Source organism: Corylus avellana, chromosome 5 (assembly GCF_965113065.1).
Source record: "Corylus avellana chromosome 5, dhCorAvel1.hap1.2, whole genome shotgun sequence".
NCBI lineage: Eukaryota > Viridiplantae > Streptophyta > Magnoliopsida > Fagales > Betulaceae > Corylus > Corylus avellana.
The window spans coordinates 19908415-19926549 of record NC_142494.1 but is presented as its reverse complement, the minus strand read 5'-3'; the positions used below and the strand labels follow the sequence as shown (position 1 = coordinate 19926549).

Genomic DNA, 18135 nt, shown 5'->3' with positions numbered 1-18135 from the left:
CTAGGATAGGCAAACTTTGTTAACTAATGAGATCCCGCCACGTCATGCAGGACTCGCTCGTGACCGTGGCGATCTAACACCGACTGTGTCTTGCGATCAGGACACAACACGTGTACAAAGGTGCCCCGGGTACAGCCGGTGGCATGGGTCTGGATACTGGTGCAGCCGGTAAAGCCCCCCTCTGCAATTCCCGCTAGGTATATATAAGCAGCCTCAACCAGAACTTCCTCTCTTTCTCTCTCTTGGCGATTTCGCAGTTTTGTAGAAAGCATAGAAAAGCAGCCAAAAAAAAAAAAATAAAGCGTTTTTCTTAGCTCGCGTTTCAAAGGTCAGTGGCCGGTCTTCATTTTAATTACTGTGTTTTTTGTTTTTCACCTGATTTTTGGTGGTAGTTTAAGTAATATAATTTTGCTTTAATCGATCTCTGAGACTGTAAAAGCTCTTTTTTTTTTAAAAAAACTTTTTGTTTGGTAGCTCCTGATCTTGTAGTTTTACTGGCTAATGATTCTCTAATGCAGTTTAGTATGTTTAATTAGTGGGGTTTAGAGTTAAAACTTTGTGCAATTTCTTATTCGATTTGAGCTATTTAGGCCTTCGATCGCAGCTTATGACTCTTGGAACGACAAAATTGGGGCTAAATTTGATTAATGGCTTATTTTTTAGTTTAATATTTCGGTCTTGCAATTCGATCGTTGTTTCGCGCATTTAGTTTATAAAGTTTTTGGAATTTTGCTGTATATGCTAAAGACACTGTTTGGGGTTAAAAGTTAGGGTTTTGTTCGAATTATTTCGATATATATATTTTTTATTTCCGCTTTTTCCAAGGGCTAGTTTGAGAGTGATTTTCGATGTCTTTAGGCCTAATTTCAGTCTTTAATTTAACGGGGTGAGGCAGTTAACAAATTTTTCGTGTTTATTTCTATTTTTAGCTAGTTTTTTTCTTGTCCTTTTCTACGGCTAATGTTGTTTGGTTTGTTCATTTTAGATCCCAATTACAAATTGTTGAAAGCTCAAACAGAATGAAACTTTGCGAGCAGTTGGAACGCACTAGAGCTTGTAGATTTGTAAAAATTGTACCTTGAGTGGTGAAATCTGGGATACAAGGGTTCAAATAGTGTTTTATCTTTGGTTGGTGAAGTGGGGAATGCACTACTATTTTTAGCTTTCCATGCTGTCTTTGTGGAGCTATTTTAGGCTTTTTTTTTAATACGGTTTTTGTTTTTGGATCATAATAAGTGGGTTGAGCGTATTTGCTTTAGTAAATATAAACCCTAGTTAGATCTGGCTCTGGAGAGCTACTTAGACTCCAGCCACCAAGGGGTGGTGCCCCCCATGGCACCTTCTCGGGTGGCTGGAGGGTTAACCCAATCTTCCTCAAGTTCTGGAATATTCTTCCAGGGAGATGGGCAGTCCCAGGTTGTAGTTAACTCGCACTTGAGCTCGTCTTTTGGGAACTCTTCTAATTCAATTCCTGGAACTGGGCGTTCAAATCTGGGTCCGGTTTCGGGGGATATGAACAATGCTGCGTTGAACAGTGTGGCAAACTCCGGACCAAGTGTTGGGGCGAGTTCTTTGGTCACAGATGCAAACTCTGCACTTTCCGGAGGTCCCCATTTGCAAAGAAGTGCAAGCATCAATACGGAGTCTTACATGCGTTTACCTGCATCGCCTATGTCCTTCTCATCTAATAATATTAGTATTACGGGCTCATCAGTTATGGACGGGTCTTCTGTAGTGCAGCAAAATTCTCATCAAGACCAGAATTCGCAACATGTGCAGCACAATCAGCACCAGCCACTGGGGGCTTCAAGTGCTACATCATTACCTACATCACAAACTGGCCAACCTTCACTTTCCATGGGTGCCCGCATTGGAGCTTTCATTCAGGATCCAAATAATTTATCCCAGGTGCAGAAGAAACCTCGGTTAGATATCAAGCAAGAAGATATCTTGCAGCAGCAGGTGTTACAACAGCTATTGCAGAGACAAGACCCCATGCAATTCCAAGGCCGTAACCCACAGTTACAAGCCTTGCTTCAGCAGCAGAGGCTAAGGCAGCAGCAGCAACAACAACAACAGATTCTGCAGTCTATGCCACAGTTGCAGAGAGCCCAGTTGCAGCAACAGCAGCAGCAGCAGCAGCAGCAGATGCAGTTGAGGCATCAACTGCAACAACAGGCAATGCCGCCAGTATCAGCCATGAAGCGGCCATATGATAGTGGTGTTAGTGGTGTATGTGCTCGTCGGCTGATGCAATACCTATTTCATCAATGGCAACGGCCACAGGTGACTACTTGCTTTTATATCTTTATCTTGTAAGACCTATAAAGAACAGATATGTTGAAATAACCTCCTTATGATCTGAATCATATCCAATATATTCTCCGCAATATCCAAATGTGTATTTGGATATGGTGGAATGCGTCTCAGATGTGGAATAGGATCAGATATTTATCTGTAAACAAAGAAAATTTATTTTTTTAATTCTTTTGACAAATATGATGGGATTCTGCTGGGACCGGGCATGAATATGGCAAAGATATTTGTTGAGGTGAAAGTTGGATATCCTTAAGAAAAAAAGGTTCTAAATGTTAAATGATTCTCTAGTATTTTAGAAAGAAAGATTCAAGATTTTAAAATTCTATCAATCTCAAATATGGATACTGTGGATCCTAGGTAGTTTCATTGTTATACATGCTTTATGCCTATTGATTTTGGTTATTTATTTTTTTAAACAAATACTAGCATAATATTTAGAAATATTCATTATATATTTATTAATTAACATATCACTGCCACGTTGCATCCTAGATTTTCAAATACGTTTCTGTGTCTGTATCATATTATATTTGTATTGGTGCTTCATGGGGTAAAACATATTTTTCTGCTGTATATGAATTTTGGTAATATTCTTCCCTTATTTACACAAGATTTCTGTGTTTTGATGGCCTAATATTTTTTTGAACATGCTGAACCTCCATGTTGACTTTATTTGTTAATTAAGGTGCTTCTGAAGCTCAATGGGCTTTTTGTTATTATCTTTTTTTCACAGGAAAATAGTATTGGGTACTGGAGGAAGTTTGTGGCAGAGTATTACTCTCCTCGTGCAAAGAAAAGATGGTGCTTGTCATTATATGATAATGTTGGGCATCATGCACTTGGTGTTTTCCCCCAGGCATCTATGGTCAGTTTTTCTGTTCCGATGATCTTTTTTTTTTTTTTTTTTTTTTCCTTTAAAAGATAGAGAAAATAGCTTATAGCATAAACACTTAGACTGACCTCATGTAAAGTTTATCCTATAATGAATATTGAAATATTTTCTTTAAAGTCATTGCATGAGTTGATTCTCATGTAATTGACAAGGACCTTGTATCCATGCTTCTGTAGTAATTATGGATTTGTTAACTTCATCAATTGCATGTATTTAGATTTTAATGTTATTTTCTCTATACTTGTTGAATTTCATGATTGTGTTTAGCACATATAAAAGTTTTTTCTTAATTTTTTTTGTTTCTTGTTTTGTTGCCAGGATGCATGGCAGTGTGATATTTGTGGTTCCAAATCTGGAAGGGGATTTGGTAAGAAAATTAGGATTATGGTATAGAATGCTTTAATTGGAAGACTTTCCTATCATGATCATGCTTTGTTGATTTTTCTGGACTTGTGTTTATATATCTTTTTCTGTTGGTAATCCTTTTCTGGATTTAGTTCTGGTACATATTATGTATTAATGAGAGCGAAAGAGATTCTTAATGAATATTAATATATTCTTGCATTTCAAATAGGTGGAGAGATATCTTTATTATAACAATTATTTTTGAGTTAAACTTAGTTTCTCATTGAGTTAATTTGTATTAATTCAATGAAAGTTCAGAGAAGCCTTGGTATGTTGTAAATAAGTTTGTGGAAGTCCGAGGGAAATTTCCAATTTAAAATGAAAGACTGCTGACAAAATGAAGAAAGAGGTTCTAGGGCCCTGCACTTGGTTTCGCATGGCCCTGCACCTAGGATTAGAATACATCACATAATCCTTTTAAATAACTTAGAGGGAAAGCTTTTGAATGAACTCTATCTGATTGCAATAGTTAAGTGGGTACTTACAGGCTGCTGGCAACTCCTTATTCTAATTAGAATAGGACCCCAAACTTAGTAATCCTATAATATAAGTTTGGCTACTGAACTGCTACAAAAGGACTTGGTTAGACCCAATTAGTTACAAGACCCATGGACTGTGACTGCTGCCTGTATCCAACAACTCAAGAACTTACAACAACCAAAAAACGAGAAGAATAAAGAAAAACCTTTACCTTAAATTTCAAGAAACTCAATGGAGACAAAAAGGGACAGAAGCCTAATGCAAAAAATAACATAAAGTTAACATGCAATGGTAACTATGAAGGGCCCAAGGTGGGGCCCTATCTCAAATTAAATCCAGTAATTCCACTGATCATATTGTCTCACACATGCCTAGGTCTTGAATCCAGCTTCACCTTTAATGTTATAGTTCCGTGAAATGTTTGCATGTTGGGATGTTACCATTTGAGGATCTCTGATCAAATCTAAGTAATAATTCTCCTTTTTACAGAGGCAACTTTTGAAGTACTTCCTAGACTTAATGAGATCAAATTTGGCAGTGGAGTCCTTGATGAGCTTATGTTTTTGGACATGCCACGGGAATATAGATTTTCTTCTGGAATAATGGTGTTAGAGTATGGAAAAGCGGTCCAAGAGAGTGTTTATGAGCAACTTCGTGTTGTTCGTGAGGGTCAGCTTCGTATCATATTCACCCACGATTTGAAGGTTAAAAAAAGATTCCAATCTCATCTCAAGTGTTGTTAGTCTCTGTCTTGCACTAATTGTCTGCCGGAAATTTTATGTTTTCGCAGATATTATCTTGGGAATTTTGTGCACGGCGGCATGAAGAGCTTCTTCCGCGTAGGTTGGTTGCACCACAGGTATTAACTTTGTTACCTTATCAACTCTTGCTTTTTGGTTGACATTATGATTTTGTCAACTAGTGCATGCACGGACTAGTAATAATCTTGATATTGCTGCTACAGTGTGTTGATTGTGATCTTTAAAGTGGGAGCTGTTTTAGATACTTTTTGGGAACTCTCACAAGAGATGATATGGGATATTTGTTTCCAGAAAAAATGGGAAATGGCTATAGGAGACAGTTCAAAGAACCTAATGAGAAAAGTTTCAAAGCTCAACTGTATGACATTAGGACTAAACACTAAGGACATCAACTTCTTAGGAATTGTCAAAACATTCTTATAAGAAAGTGTTGTTTTCTAACAAGTACCATTGATTGAAAAAATGTGTGAGAAATAAGGTGGGCTTCCTTTCATTGTTAAGAAGAGGTTTCAGTTGTTTCCAAAGATAGGGTTAGCAGGAAAGCTTCCTCCAAAAAAGAGGTCTACTAACGTCTAATGTGAATAGTGAAAAAATATTAGTTTTGGTCATGTTGTACTTCTCTGTTCATTATAATCCCCAAACATCTTTCCTACAAAATGTTAGTTGCCATTCATATTCCCATGCTCAAAGGTTGAATTTGTCTTAAAATTTAGTTTATTCATGAGAGGCTCAGCCCTGAAATCATTAATTTGTAACATAGGCGTCAATTTCTAGTTTGATTTTTTCTTACTGATTTTTAGATTGCCATTCAGTTCCCTGCTTTAAGTGTTCTAGTTTGTGTATGATTTTATACACACTGGTTCTTTATCTAGATTTATTTATGTTGCTCAGACTGCTTGAGGATGTTAAGTATAAACATCTATAACCTACTCATTACCCTTCTATTGCAGGTGAACCAGTTGGTTCAGGTTGCACAGAAATGCCAGAGCACAATTGCTGAAAGTGGATCTGATGGGATTTCTCAGCAGGATCTGCAAACAAACAGCAATATGTGAGTAGATCAATCAATAAGAAATTTTCTGTGTGGTTTGATATATTGTTTCTTCAGTCCTTTTTAGCTGAAGCTTGTTTCTTCAACTGGATAGTTTACTCGATTAGTGCATTAGTAGTGTAGGAGTCCTGTCCTAGCTCCCATTTTAGGTTTGGTGGTTGTGGTAAGGAAGGAAAAGCAGGTACTGTTGGATCATTTGGAGATATTTGCCCTTGCTCTCATCCTCTTGACACGTGCTGAAAATGCAACCAAGTTTGAAGCATGTGCTGCTCATTTAGGTGCTTCAAACTTGTGATGGGATGAGTGGGAGTATCAGTAATGTCTATTCTCCGCAAGGATGATACGGTCCTGCAAGGATACTGGCACCAGCAAGTAAATTAAAGTCTCATAGGGTTTTTTTGAAAAGCTTTTTGGTCTCACTTTTCACTTAGCTTTGAGGGTTAAGGGCATGCTGAGTAGATTGCTTGCTATGGAGTGCAATTTAATTATAGTAATATACTTAATCCTGCATGTTATAGCTATGAACTGAGCCTAGACTGGTCCTTTGAGAAAAAGAGAATGATCTGCTACTTATGTCTGGGTTTGAGCGGGATTGGTTCTAACATAAACTCTGTGAGGTAGCACTGGTGTCATGTCAATTGCTTTTCCTCAGGGTGCTGACAGCTGGGCGCCAGCTTGCGAAGAGTTTGGAGTTACAGTCATTGAATGACTTGGGTTTTTCCAAAAGATATGTTAGGTGTTTGCAGGTATGTGTTTATCTATTTCTGACATGGGTATAAAAAATTGATATGTTATATTTTATCTTAAGTTTTACTATAGTTGTCAATTCCAACTCTTTACAGATCTCTGAAGTTGTCAATAGCATGAAAGATTTGATAGATTTCTGCCGGGATAACAGAGTCGGGCCAATTGGTAATTTCTTTTTGGCTTTTGTTATCACATATCATTTTGTAACTTTAGAATTGGCTTGCTAATTATCTTTTTGAGACTTCTTCCTCCTTTGACTCAATTATGGACTTGCACTTAGCTCATCAACTTGATATTTTATCCAAACTTTTATCTGTTTACTGAGCTGGAAGTTTGATACGAGATTATTCATATTTATACACAAAGCATGGAATAATGATACTAAAACTTTTTAGAAGCTTAAGCCAGTACAATTCTCGAGTTTGATTTTATCTTGGTTACGGAAAATTTTGAAGCAACTTGTGTTGGTATTTTATCCTCTTAACTATACCCCAATTTCCTTCCCACCTCTTTTCCTTTTATGTTCATTTCCCCTCCGTCAAAGTGGTAGTTGTCCTCGTTTCATTTAGTGGTGGGAAGTCTTCTTGTAAAATTTAAACAGGTCTTGGTGGACATTCCGACTTTCATTAGCTGCCGACAAAAATGCTATTTATGGAAACTGTCTTCATTTCTTCAGCTATAAATTGTTTTCTGGTGGTGTTCTGTGCTTAGTTGTTACAGTTGCCTTATTTATTATGTGTCTGTATGAAATAGTTATTTTAACTATGTAACCATGGCCTTCTTGGACCTCATTGCGACTTTTATTTGCAGAGGGCTTGAAAAGTTATCCTCGACATGCCTCTGTAGCCAAGCTCCAGATGCAAAAGATGCAGGAGATGGAGCAACTAGCAAATGTTCAGGGTCTTCCAACTGACCGGAACACCCTCAATAAATTAATGGCATTGCATCCCGGTCTAAATAACCAAATAAGCAACAATCATAATATGGCTGGTCGAGGAGCTTTAAGTGGTTCGGCACAAGCTGCTCTGGCACTGACCAGTTACCAGAATAGGCAGAATCCTATGAATTCAAATTCTCACTCACTTCAACAGGAGGCTTCATCTTCCTTCAATAATTCTAATCAGAGTCCATCGTCAAACCTCCAAGGGACAGCTGCTTTAATATCAGGATCCATGCAGAATTTACCTGCAAGTGCCTTTTCAAGTCCCCATTTACCTTCCCAGCAGCCGCAGCAGCCACAGCAACTGCAGCAGCGCTCACTGAGCGGTAATAACCTACTCCAACAAAACCATCCACAGACCCCCCATGGTAACCAGGTCTTACAACAGCAGATGATGCAGCACCTGCTGCAGATGTCTACTAACAGTTCAGGTGCACAACAGCAATCCCTTGGTGGGCCAAATGCAAATGGGAGTGTGGCAAGAAATGGATTGGGATTTGGAGCTAACACTACGGCAGCAGCTGCAGCCATGGCCAATGCATCAGGAAGTAATGGGCCGGCTCCAAGTCGGAGCAACAGTTTCAAAGCTGCTTCAAACAGTGATTCTGCTGCTGGAGGCAATAACGGATTCAACCAGAGATCTCCAGATCTGCCACAGAATCTTCATTTGCAGGATGATATAGTAGTTCCGGATATATCCAGTGACTTCACGGAAAATGGGTTTTTAAATGGTGACTTTGATGATAGTATCGGTTATGGCTGGAAGGCGTGACTAACATAAATTGGTTTCAATCAATTATTAGCATCTGTTGGGTAAGTGTCCATCCATCATACATCTTTGTACAGGATATTTGAAATAGCTGGGTCTCTTTCTCCCTTTTTTTTTTTTTATTCTATTAATCACGGAATTTGTTGCGACTTCTCTCACTTGTACTCAGTAGGTATATTAGACATCTGTTTTGATGGCTTTCTGTCTCCAAGTCTTGCGCAAGTGTAATCTATTGGACAATAACTCTATGAACGGGTTCCTATTAATTATGATATTTACATGTTTCATTCCCGAGTTTTACACATTTGTATAAGTGAATCCGCTTCATTTTGTAGCTGCCTGCTTCAATAGCCCCCTTCCAGACCCTGATCCTTGATTGTTTGGTCAAATTTCCATTGTTCCTGATGAAAATAAACAGGTTGTGGGTGCCCATGAGAATTTGACATTTCTTCCCATCCCCTCCACTTCTTCCTTCGTACCCTAGGCGTGCTTTTCTCCAAGAGAATGTGACATTTCTAATTATCAAATGGAAGACACGTATATAATTTATCTATTATTGGATCAGATTAGGAAAATCCCTAATCAAAGGAAAATATGTTGGAAACTATTTATTGTTTGGTAGCAATTTGATTCCATTTTGTATGTATTGATACTTATCCTTTCGTAGGTATATGGAAGCTACGAGGATACTATTCGCAAGATGATCCAGTGCTTTAGAAGGGACTCCTTAATTTGTAAACTCATGTTAGCTGCAACTGTTTACATACATTAGAGCCAAGGGAACTTGACAACCTTTTACGCACAACTCTTGTAATGCGTTTTATGGTGTCATGTATTATGCAACCCGTACAACTCTATGCTCGCAAGCTTACACAAGAAAATAAATGGCTTCTATATCACTTTAGACGAGGTGTTTTTGGTCTCTCAGATGCTTTACTTTATGAAAGAGAGTGATTTGGGCTCTCTGAATTTCAATTCACTTTGTATTATTATAACACTAGTATAGAAATTGAGAAATATGAATCAGTTTGCTCCTGCATGGGCCTAAGTAGCCCTGAAATGCTGACCAACATGGCCTTTGCGATACTTCCTCAAAATTGATCGAGGAAAAAAGAGAAGTAACATTGTAAAAGGCATACCATTTCTCATGGCCTTATTTAGAAGCGACATATTAAACCATGGGCAAACGAGTCAAAGACCGACCTATACACCTTGATGAATTACTCCAAATTCTAAAGACACTAATTTGCATCAATACAAGCGTTTCCACTGATCAACATCATCTAATTACGATATGATAGTACTGTCCAGACTCAGCTGGGTTTATATAAACAGCAGAAAACAAACGGAAAATAAGTCGGTACTACAAATTTAGGCCGGTGGCTCCTCATCTGACTCATCGTCAACTGCCCCATTCCCTAGCAGCTGCATCAGGAATGTACGAATGCGAGAAGGTGTACTTGCCTCTCCCTCAGTCAATTGTGTTGAAGACGTGCAACACTGCATTTCGGGGTTGTATTTTAAGGAACATTTTCCCGAGGGATCAACTTCAATATCAAATGGTGGTAAAAGTAGTTGTCCCACAACTTGAACATGCGAGACACTGCACCACGCAAGAATGGTCCAGAGTATAAGAAACAAATAGATGAGTATAGAATCCAACTTTCAGAGGCTAAAACAATAATTATTGAAACTAAAAGAGAAGTGTGTGCGCTTTTTTTTTCCTCAGAAAGTAATTACTTCCCAGTCTCGAGTTTCACTCTTTTCCTAGGAAAGCATATATCTATATTTTCATTAATTACTTTTTTCCATAAGAAACAGTTTCATTAATTATTTCGAGTCTTGAGTTTCATTTGGCTCTTGAGTGGGACTTGAGATATACGTCTGACAATCTTACTTACAGTCACGGCTCCATACATCACTGGCAAAAACTTCTCAGTCCCTCCTCAAATTTCCATAGGTCACTATATATATGATAACAATGATTACCAGGGGGAGGGAAGAGAGAGAACGAGTGAGAACTGAGAAACTGACCATATATAATATAATCCATCCATTTCTTGTCTCTGAACCCGACCCAGTAGCTCGACCTGCAGAATCCCTCCAATGCAAAGAACAGGTTCTGGTAACTTGAACTTTTGCAAGAAGTTCTCCTGTTTCATCACATGGTTAAGCAAACATATTACCAATGCAGTTGCAAGCTAACACGGAGCCCTTTGAAACTCAAAACTATGTGCTTCCTTACAGATATTACCACTATATTCTAGAGTGATGATAAAATATTCATTTCATAAAGCATATTGAGCCAATCCCAGGATTAAAAAGCTAAAATACGAAATACCAGAAAAATCATGACGGGAGATTGCAGGTCAAGTGTTCTATAGCTATACTTGTATTAAAATAGACATGTCTAGGATCTCCAGGATTGAATATATATATATATATATATATATATATATATATATATATATATATATATATATATATATATATATATATATATATATGTTACAAGCAAGAAGACAGTGCTTACAAAAAGTGATTCTTATTTATCTAGGCTTAGTAAATTTTGTTTAGTTAGTATCCAAAAGAAAGTGCCATTGAATCCCTATCCACCTCCCCATTCTCACTGAACAATAAGTAAGCTAACATGTTAAACAATGCTACTCACCTGAGCCATTGGAAATTCTGGTGAAGTATATGTCCAAACAAACTCATCATCCATCCAACTGTGAGCAGCTAACCAATCATCTCTGATGTCAGCATCCAATATCAATGGAGTTCTGGGATAGCCCATTCTGAATCGAACAGCCTTAGGTGAATATATAGGCACGCCATGCTGAAAATATGCTGATGTGAACAAATTTGTCTTTGTCAGTTAATTAGCAAAATGTTCACGAGCTCAAATCATATTAAAGTTACAACACAAATCTACAGGCTGTGAGAATTAACCTTGGAACGGTTGAACATCGATTTCGGTAACAACACACAATTTGGCAACCAACTTATAGATTAATGTCTCAGGAACACTGGGATCACCTTCCCCTTTACTAGACCAATAAAAAGCTCTGTGCCCAACTCTATCCCTTGGTTCCAAAGTATTCTGTATGCTTTCATCAGGATAATTATCAGTGCTTGATGCACTAATGGGTTTTGATATGCAATCTTTTCTTATGCTTGGGGTCAGACCTCGGGCTAAGAAGGCATACACTCCATGATCCCTCTTAAGGCGCTCCCATTCTGTAGAATCATCAATGTTGAGATTCACAGGTTCTATCATGTTCTTGACTTCAATAATGTGCGTAGCACTAGATATTTCAGGAAACATTTTCAAGCAGAGCTGCTTACAAAGGCCATGTTCAATCACTGCATGATGATTAACCCACATCAGTATCAATCAAGAAAACATTACCTAACATAGTTCAAAGGCATACTTATTAATTAAATCAAGGTTATGATGAAAAGATAACTTGATGAAGTAGAATGAACATTGTGTGAACAGTATCTGTGAACGGTATTTTCTGTTTGGTATCTCATGAGGGTTGGGTGGTTTAAGGCTTTGATGATTAGGCTTTTAAGGCAAGGTTCATGTCTCGTAGGGTGGTGCACAGTTTTTTGGGGGTGTCATCATGTGGGCCTTCAAGAGGTATTTTGATTATGTGGGACAACAGGGTGGTGGGGAACTTCACCTTGGCTGTAATTCTTATAGGCTAAAAGGTTTCTTTGGGTTGAGATGATTGGGGTGCATTTGCTCTTTCTAGTTAGTGTTTTCTTTTGTATACTTCCTACAAAAAAGGGGGTGTTACACATCTAATGTTGAACCCTGATGGACTTGGATTCCTTGGGTTAAACTAGTAAGTCCAACCAAAGAACTAGTGAAACCCATAAATAAAACTCAATACCAACAAAAATAAAAAATACAAAGTAAGACCCAACTAGATTTTAAACTGAATTATGGATGTTCATAAGTAGGGCTTGACATTATCTAAACATATGCCAAATTAAAGTTTGGGCCTTGGAGGCATCTTTTCCACGATTTTTATAAACTTTTATAAGGATGTTGCTACTTTTCTTTGTCACTCAAATAACAGTCAAGATGTCATTCTTATTGATTGATAAGTTCTTTAGAGGGATTAAGGTTGTGAACAGGTAATTAAACTGCATTGTAATATTTTTCCTCTGCCATCATTATCAAGAAGAAGAAAAAAGATAAAGATGACTGTAATGATTGTAATCAGTTTATATTCTAAATGATTTCCTTTTATGAACTCTTTTTTCTTTTATTTTTAACAAGACACTTAACTGCCATGAGAAAAAGACCCATGTCAGTGCTATGCCACTCACTCCTATTTGTAGGACCATTTGAAATGACTTAAATGGAATGCAGTAAGCTAGATCTAACACATGTATATGCTTTTACCATATAGAGTAGAATCCTAGCAATAATATCACTGAAACACACAAATGTCATTCAAACCATTATAACCTATTTACATTGGTCACTTACTGGAGCCAAGGCTTCCCTGCTCAGAAACAATTATGCGGTTCCTTATTTAGATAACTAAGCTTAATAGATGTTTCGGGGGGAAAATTCACATTTGGGATACATAATACGGTTAGCTGACTAGCATTCCCTGCAACAGTACCCCAATCACTGCCTTCTTGTCCATATCTGTCATATGTTTCTCCCCCTTGCTTTATGGGCGTTGGCACCCCTCGCGGTTTACGCCATCAACTCAAGGTAATTAGGCAAGCTAGATTCCAAGCCTCGCCGGCTACCAAGCAAGAACACGAGAAGAGTACGAACTAGGATATGGATTCTGCTGTGCAATCATCTAAATTCAGGATTCCCAAAGAAGCAAAGAAGAGTGTAATAGAAATAAATCAATCACACAAGACACCAAGATTTAAGTGGATCGGCTTAACAAACCTACATCCACTGGCGGAGACAATCCAAGATAAATTCACTAACAAAAGATGGGGTACAAAAGAGTAAGGAGAAAACCATTAAAAATCCAAAGCCCCAATACATCCAAATCTCACTCTCACACAAAAGAGAGAAGAACAAAGAAAAAACTCTCTTTTTCTCTAAGTGCCATAAGGCACAACAAAGTGAGAAAATCCTAGTGAGATATTGCGGCTCTTTTTCTCCAATTTCTCCACGCTCTGCTTGCTGACTTTTATAAGCATTAAAGTCGGTCAGCAAAACACAACTCCAAATTAGTTTAGTAAATGGTGCGGGGCCCATGTGATTTTGACCTGAGTAATTCAAGTCACGCACAACAGGTTCAGTGATCAGCTATGAAATTTCCAAGGAGCCAGGCTTAACAGAACTAAGAGGAAGCTTAACCATAAGTTTTTTATTTTTTATTTTTATTTTTATTCTGCTTAACCATAAGTTATGCGTGGGGATCACCGACACTCACAAGCTGGTCTGACAGGACAAACTTGAATTGAGCATAGTAATACAGGTATCGGCATCCGGCATCCTGCAGCTGTACATTACTCCTTTATCCATATATATAAACAGGCCTCCTACATCGTCCAATACCCTCAATCGTTTTGGCTAAACAAGCAATGAGAACCTAAAATTCAAGCTGATAATTCCAATGGAAAAAGAGACATAGGAGTTGGTACCAAATTCGTGACAAGAACATAAAACTTCTAGCAACACACCATTAATTAAACCCAATTGAATTTGGTTATTCAACCCCCAATAAGCTTACCAAATCGGTGCCAAGAACTCGAAACAGAACTAGCACGGACAAGGTCAGATGGGTCATCCAAATGGGTGAGAATCTTTATGGACATGTCAGGTCCAAGCCATTGTATGAAGTCACGCCCATTATCCATTTTTGGCATATTAACAGTTATTGAAGCCTTCAAGCCACTGGAAACCTGAATAATTTTGGAAAAACGCCGTGAGAAGCATATTAGCAAAAATCAGGATTCTCTTAAAAAAGAAAGCGAGAGAGAGAGAGAGAGAAATAAAACCTTTTTCATTAACAACGCAAAACGTAATAAAAATCATAGTTTTAATTAAAAATTCAACGAAATTACGAGAGAAATACACATAACAATTGTCCGAAAACATTTTACCCCCTTTTATCATATTACATGCAATTTGCAAGAGAAAATTCATCAATGTCACAATTAAATAAAAAATTAAAAAAAATTTAAAAAAAAAAAAGAAAAAAAGAAAAAGAAAAAAGAACTTAACGGGCACACACAACACAGAGAGGAGAGAGAGTATAGTGTGGAAATGGAAGAGGAAGAAAGGAATTCGAGAGTGTATACAGTGTGGAAATGGAAGAGGAAGAAAGGAATTCACCTTTTCTGCAGAGGAGAGACGGATCTAAAGCAACACAGAGAGGTCTGGGTTTAGCTTCGGGACACCCTGGTGAAACCAAAAATAAAAAAGGTACATCTCATAAGTATTTCTGGACTGGATAAGAATTTATATCTTGAGGGTGAATACAGGAAATTAGAGTTGTCAGAAAAATAAATAAATAAAAAGGCTTAATTTTATATAAAGTGATTTAGTTGTTGGATTTGGTTGGTTTGATAAAAAAAAATTTAGAGGATGTTATTCGTTTTTTTTGGTTGAAAAATATTCCAACGTTACAAAGAAAAAAAAATTGTAGTTTTTTTATTTTTTATTTTTTATTTTTAAGTACATTGAAAGAATCCAAATTACAAGAAACAAACGAGATAAGGAGGGTCTTTCCCGCTATCAAGAGAAATAGACGAAAGACAGAGAGAGAGAGAGGAAAAGGGAATGCTTCCAGAAAAAGATCTGGCGGCAGCCCAACGTGCCACATAGTGGGTACAAAAGTTTGCACTTCTATTAACTTTCCTAACTTACCAAGAAGAAGCAGAAGGAATAGAACCTATAGTATTTGAAATGACATTGGAGACGCGTCAGTCTTTGGATTTTTGTGGGAGTTGTAGAGCTGAGATCACCACCTCTGAATCGCCTTCCAGAATAAAACGATCAATATGAAGTTGAGTAGCCAAAGAAACCCCAAGAAGAGTTGCTAGAGCTTCCCCCATGTTTGGAAGAGAAGGAGGGCTAATTTGGGAGATCATGTGCATAATATGTCCATTAGAATCACGACAGACAGCCGCCTACACAGAAAAGGAGTCCCGGATAGCAGTATCAAAGTTAATGTTGAACCAGTTGAGAGGAGGAGAGATCCATTTTTCCACTGGGGTTTGAGACTTGGATTGCCAAGCTTGGAATCAAGAGAGATTTTATTGATATGAATAGAAACACTGCGAGCATCAAAAGAAAGACCATCATGAAAAGCTTTATTCCTGTAGAACCATAAGATATCACATGCTACAACGGCAAAGATTTGAAACTTGTGATGATCAACTTGAGGAATACCCAGAGAACTACCTGGAGAGATAATAATATTAATCCAATCTACCATAGAAATGAAATTGAAGGCTGCAGAGTTCAGGGGCCAGAAAGAGTGACACCAAGCAACTTTGGCAAAGACACAATTGAAGAATAAATGATGCATAGAGTCAGCCTCCACTTTACATAGGGGACATGAAGGAGCCGATTTGGAAGAAAACAAGTGACTTAGTTGCTCCTTTGTTGGAAGAATATTCCAGGCAATTTTCCATAAAAAGAGCTTGAGCCTATCATTGAGATTAAGCTTCCATAAAGATTTTCAAAATTGATTGGGAAGAGAAGAGGGGACATGAATGGATGTATGCGAGTTTATGAGGCGGTAGGCTGAGGAGGTGGAAAAAAGTCCAAAGGAAGACGGTGTCCAGATGTAATTTGGCTCGAGATCCGTGGAGATGCAAATCTTTAAAATCACTTGGGCTGAGGTGTCGTCAAATAGAGCATGGATAGAAGAGGATTTCCATTGGGGGAAAAGAGGATTGATTAGATCCTTAATATGAAAAGAGGGAAGATTTTGATTGTTGGGAAATTTTGGCTTGGGTTTGAAAGAAGGGATAGTGGGAATCCAGTTGGAGGTCCAGATTGAGGAAGATGAGGTACTTGAGACTTTTAGACAGGCTCCCTCTAGAATAAAAGGTTTGGATTTTTGAATGCCTTTCCATATCCAAGAAGTCGAAGAAGGGCTAGAAGAGGATAGGAAATTCCCATATTTCACGTATTTGTTCTGAAGTTGTTTGACCCAGAGGCAATCAAAATTAGAGAGTAATTTCCAACCCAGTTTGGCAATAAGAGCCAAATTAAAATCATGCATCCGGCGAAAGCCTAGACCTCCCAATTCCCACGGGAGGTAGATGGAAATCCAAGATTTCAGAGAGAGATTTTGGATTTATCTTTTGGAAATCCCCACTAAAAATTCTTAAATTTTCGATCAAGAGTTGAGCTCAGAGAAATTGGGAGCAAAAAAGTACTCATAGCATAAGAGGGAATTGTAGACGCAACTGATTTAATAAGAATAGTGCGGCTAGCTAGAGATAGAGTTTTGGTACACCATCCCTCAATTTTGTTTGAGACTATCCCCAAGATATCCTGAAAAGCAGTTGCTTTAAATTTACCAAAGAAAAGAGGCAAACCCAGATATTTGGAGGAGATTGATGCCTGCTTGAAGGGAAAAATCCTACTAATGCTGTTGATACTAGAGGAGACAATGTTTTTGCTAAAATGGATAGAGGATTTGGAAGTGGTAATCGCTTGTCCAGACCAAAGGCAATATTTGTTTAAGCAAGACTTGAGAATACTCGCCTCTGAAGAAGTTGCTTTAGCAAACATAATGAGATCATCCACAAAAAGGAGATGAGTAATTGGAGAGCAATTTCGAGCAATTTTGATGCCTTTAAGAAGATCTAGAGATTCCTGACGGAGCAGCAAGTGAGAGATGACTTCAGTGCCAATGATGAAGAGAAAGGGCGATAAAGGATCCCCTTGACGAGGCCCTCTAGCTGGGCTAAAAAAACCGAATGGACTTCCATTAATAAGAATAGAGAAAGAGGGAGAAGTGATACGAATTCTGATCCAATTTATCCAAGTTGGATGAAACCCAAGTTTGGATAAAATGGCTAGAAGAAAACTCCATTCCATTCGGTCAAATGCGTTTTCCATATCAATTTTAATAGCCATAAGCCTCCTTGGCCTTTTTTTGACTTGAGAGAATATAGGAGCTCATGGGCCAGAATGGAATTATCTTGAATACTTCTAGAGGGAACAAAAGCAGATTGGTAAGCAGAGATAAAATGATGAAGCAAATCCTTAAATCTATTAGCCAAAATTTTGTAAATAATTTGATAGATAATATTGCACAGACTGATAGGCCGAAAATTATGTACATAAGAAGCACCCAATTGCTTAGGAATGAAAGCAATAAAAAAGTGGTTTTGCTCTTTTAGAAGATGATTATTTCTGAAGAACTCCAAAACGCTAGAAATCACAACATCCTTGACAATGCTCTAGTATTTCTTATAAAAGAGTGCAGTAAACCCGTCAGGGCCAGGAGCTTTTGTAGAACCAATCCTAGATAAGACAGAGAAAATTTCTTGTTTCGATAGAATAACACAAATGAAAGCATTTTCCTCAGGGAAATACAGTTATCAAAAAGAGATAAAAGATCCTCATCCAGACTAGGAGCAGAAGAGGAAAAAAGAGTCTTGAAATGAGACGTAAAACAGTTACCTATTTCAGGACGATCAGAGGTCCATGCCCCAGAGGGCAACTTTAAAAAGTCAATAGCGTTCCTCCTTCTTTCGGTGATAGTGGAAGTATGGAAGAATTTCGTATTCAGGTCTTTGCATGTGAGCCAT

The 18135-nt window shown here is 37.9% G+C and overlaps 2 protein-coding genes across 3 annotated transcripts; one reads left to right on the top strand and one right to left on the bottom strand.

The window, feature by feature from the left end:
* The first annotated feature begins 227 nt into the window (after nt 1-227).
* On the top strand, nt 228-9268 carry SLK2 (SEUSS-like 2). 2 transcript variants are annotated; one of them, XM_059595684.2, is made up of 11 exons: nt 228-328; nt 986-2286; nt 3053-3184; nt 3530-3578; nt 4586-4800; nt 4887-4955; nt 5808-5908; nt 6561-6654; nt 6751-6820; nt 7466-8408; nt 9032-9268. In XM_059595684.2, the coding sequence occupies exons 2-10, from the start codon at nt 1333-1335 to the stop codon at nt 8365-8367; spliced, it is 2586 nt and encodes an 861-aa protein (XP_059451667.1). In that variant the 5' UTR covers nt 228-328; nt 986-1332; the 3' UTR covers nt 8368-8408; nt 9032-9268. The 2 variants fall into 2 exon arrangements, with proteins under 2 accessions (XP_059451667.1, XP_059451666.1); XM_059595683.2 differs by lacking the exon at nt 9032-9268 and having other exon boundaries at nt 7466-8651.
* A 215-nt stretch (nt 9269-9483) lies between these two features.
* Nucleotides 9484-14790, bottom strand: LOC132182442 (F-box protein At4g00755). The gene is made up of 6 exons (XM_059595687.2): nt 14696-14790; nt 14091-14262; nt 11317-11730; nt 11036-11214; nt 10399-10517; nt 9484-9967 (listed from the first exon to the last, which is right to left on the bottom strand). The coding sequence occupies exons 2-6, from the start codon at nt 14224-14226 to the stop codon at nt 9736-9738; spliced, it is 1080 nt and encodes a 359-aa protein (XP_059451670.2). The 5' UTR covers nt 14227-14262; nt 14696-14790; the 3' UTR covers nt 9484-9735.
* Between the last annotated feature and the right edge of the window lie 3345 nt (nt 14791-18135).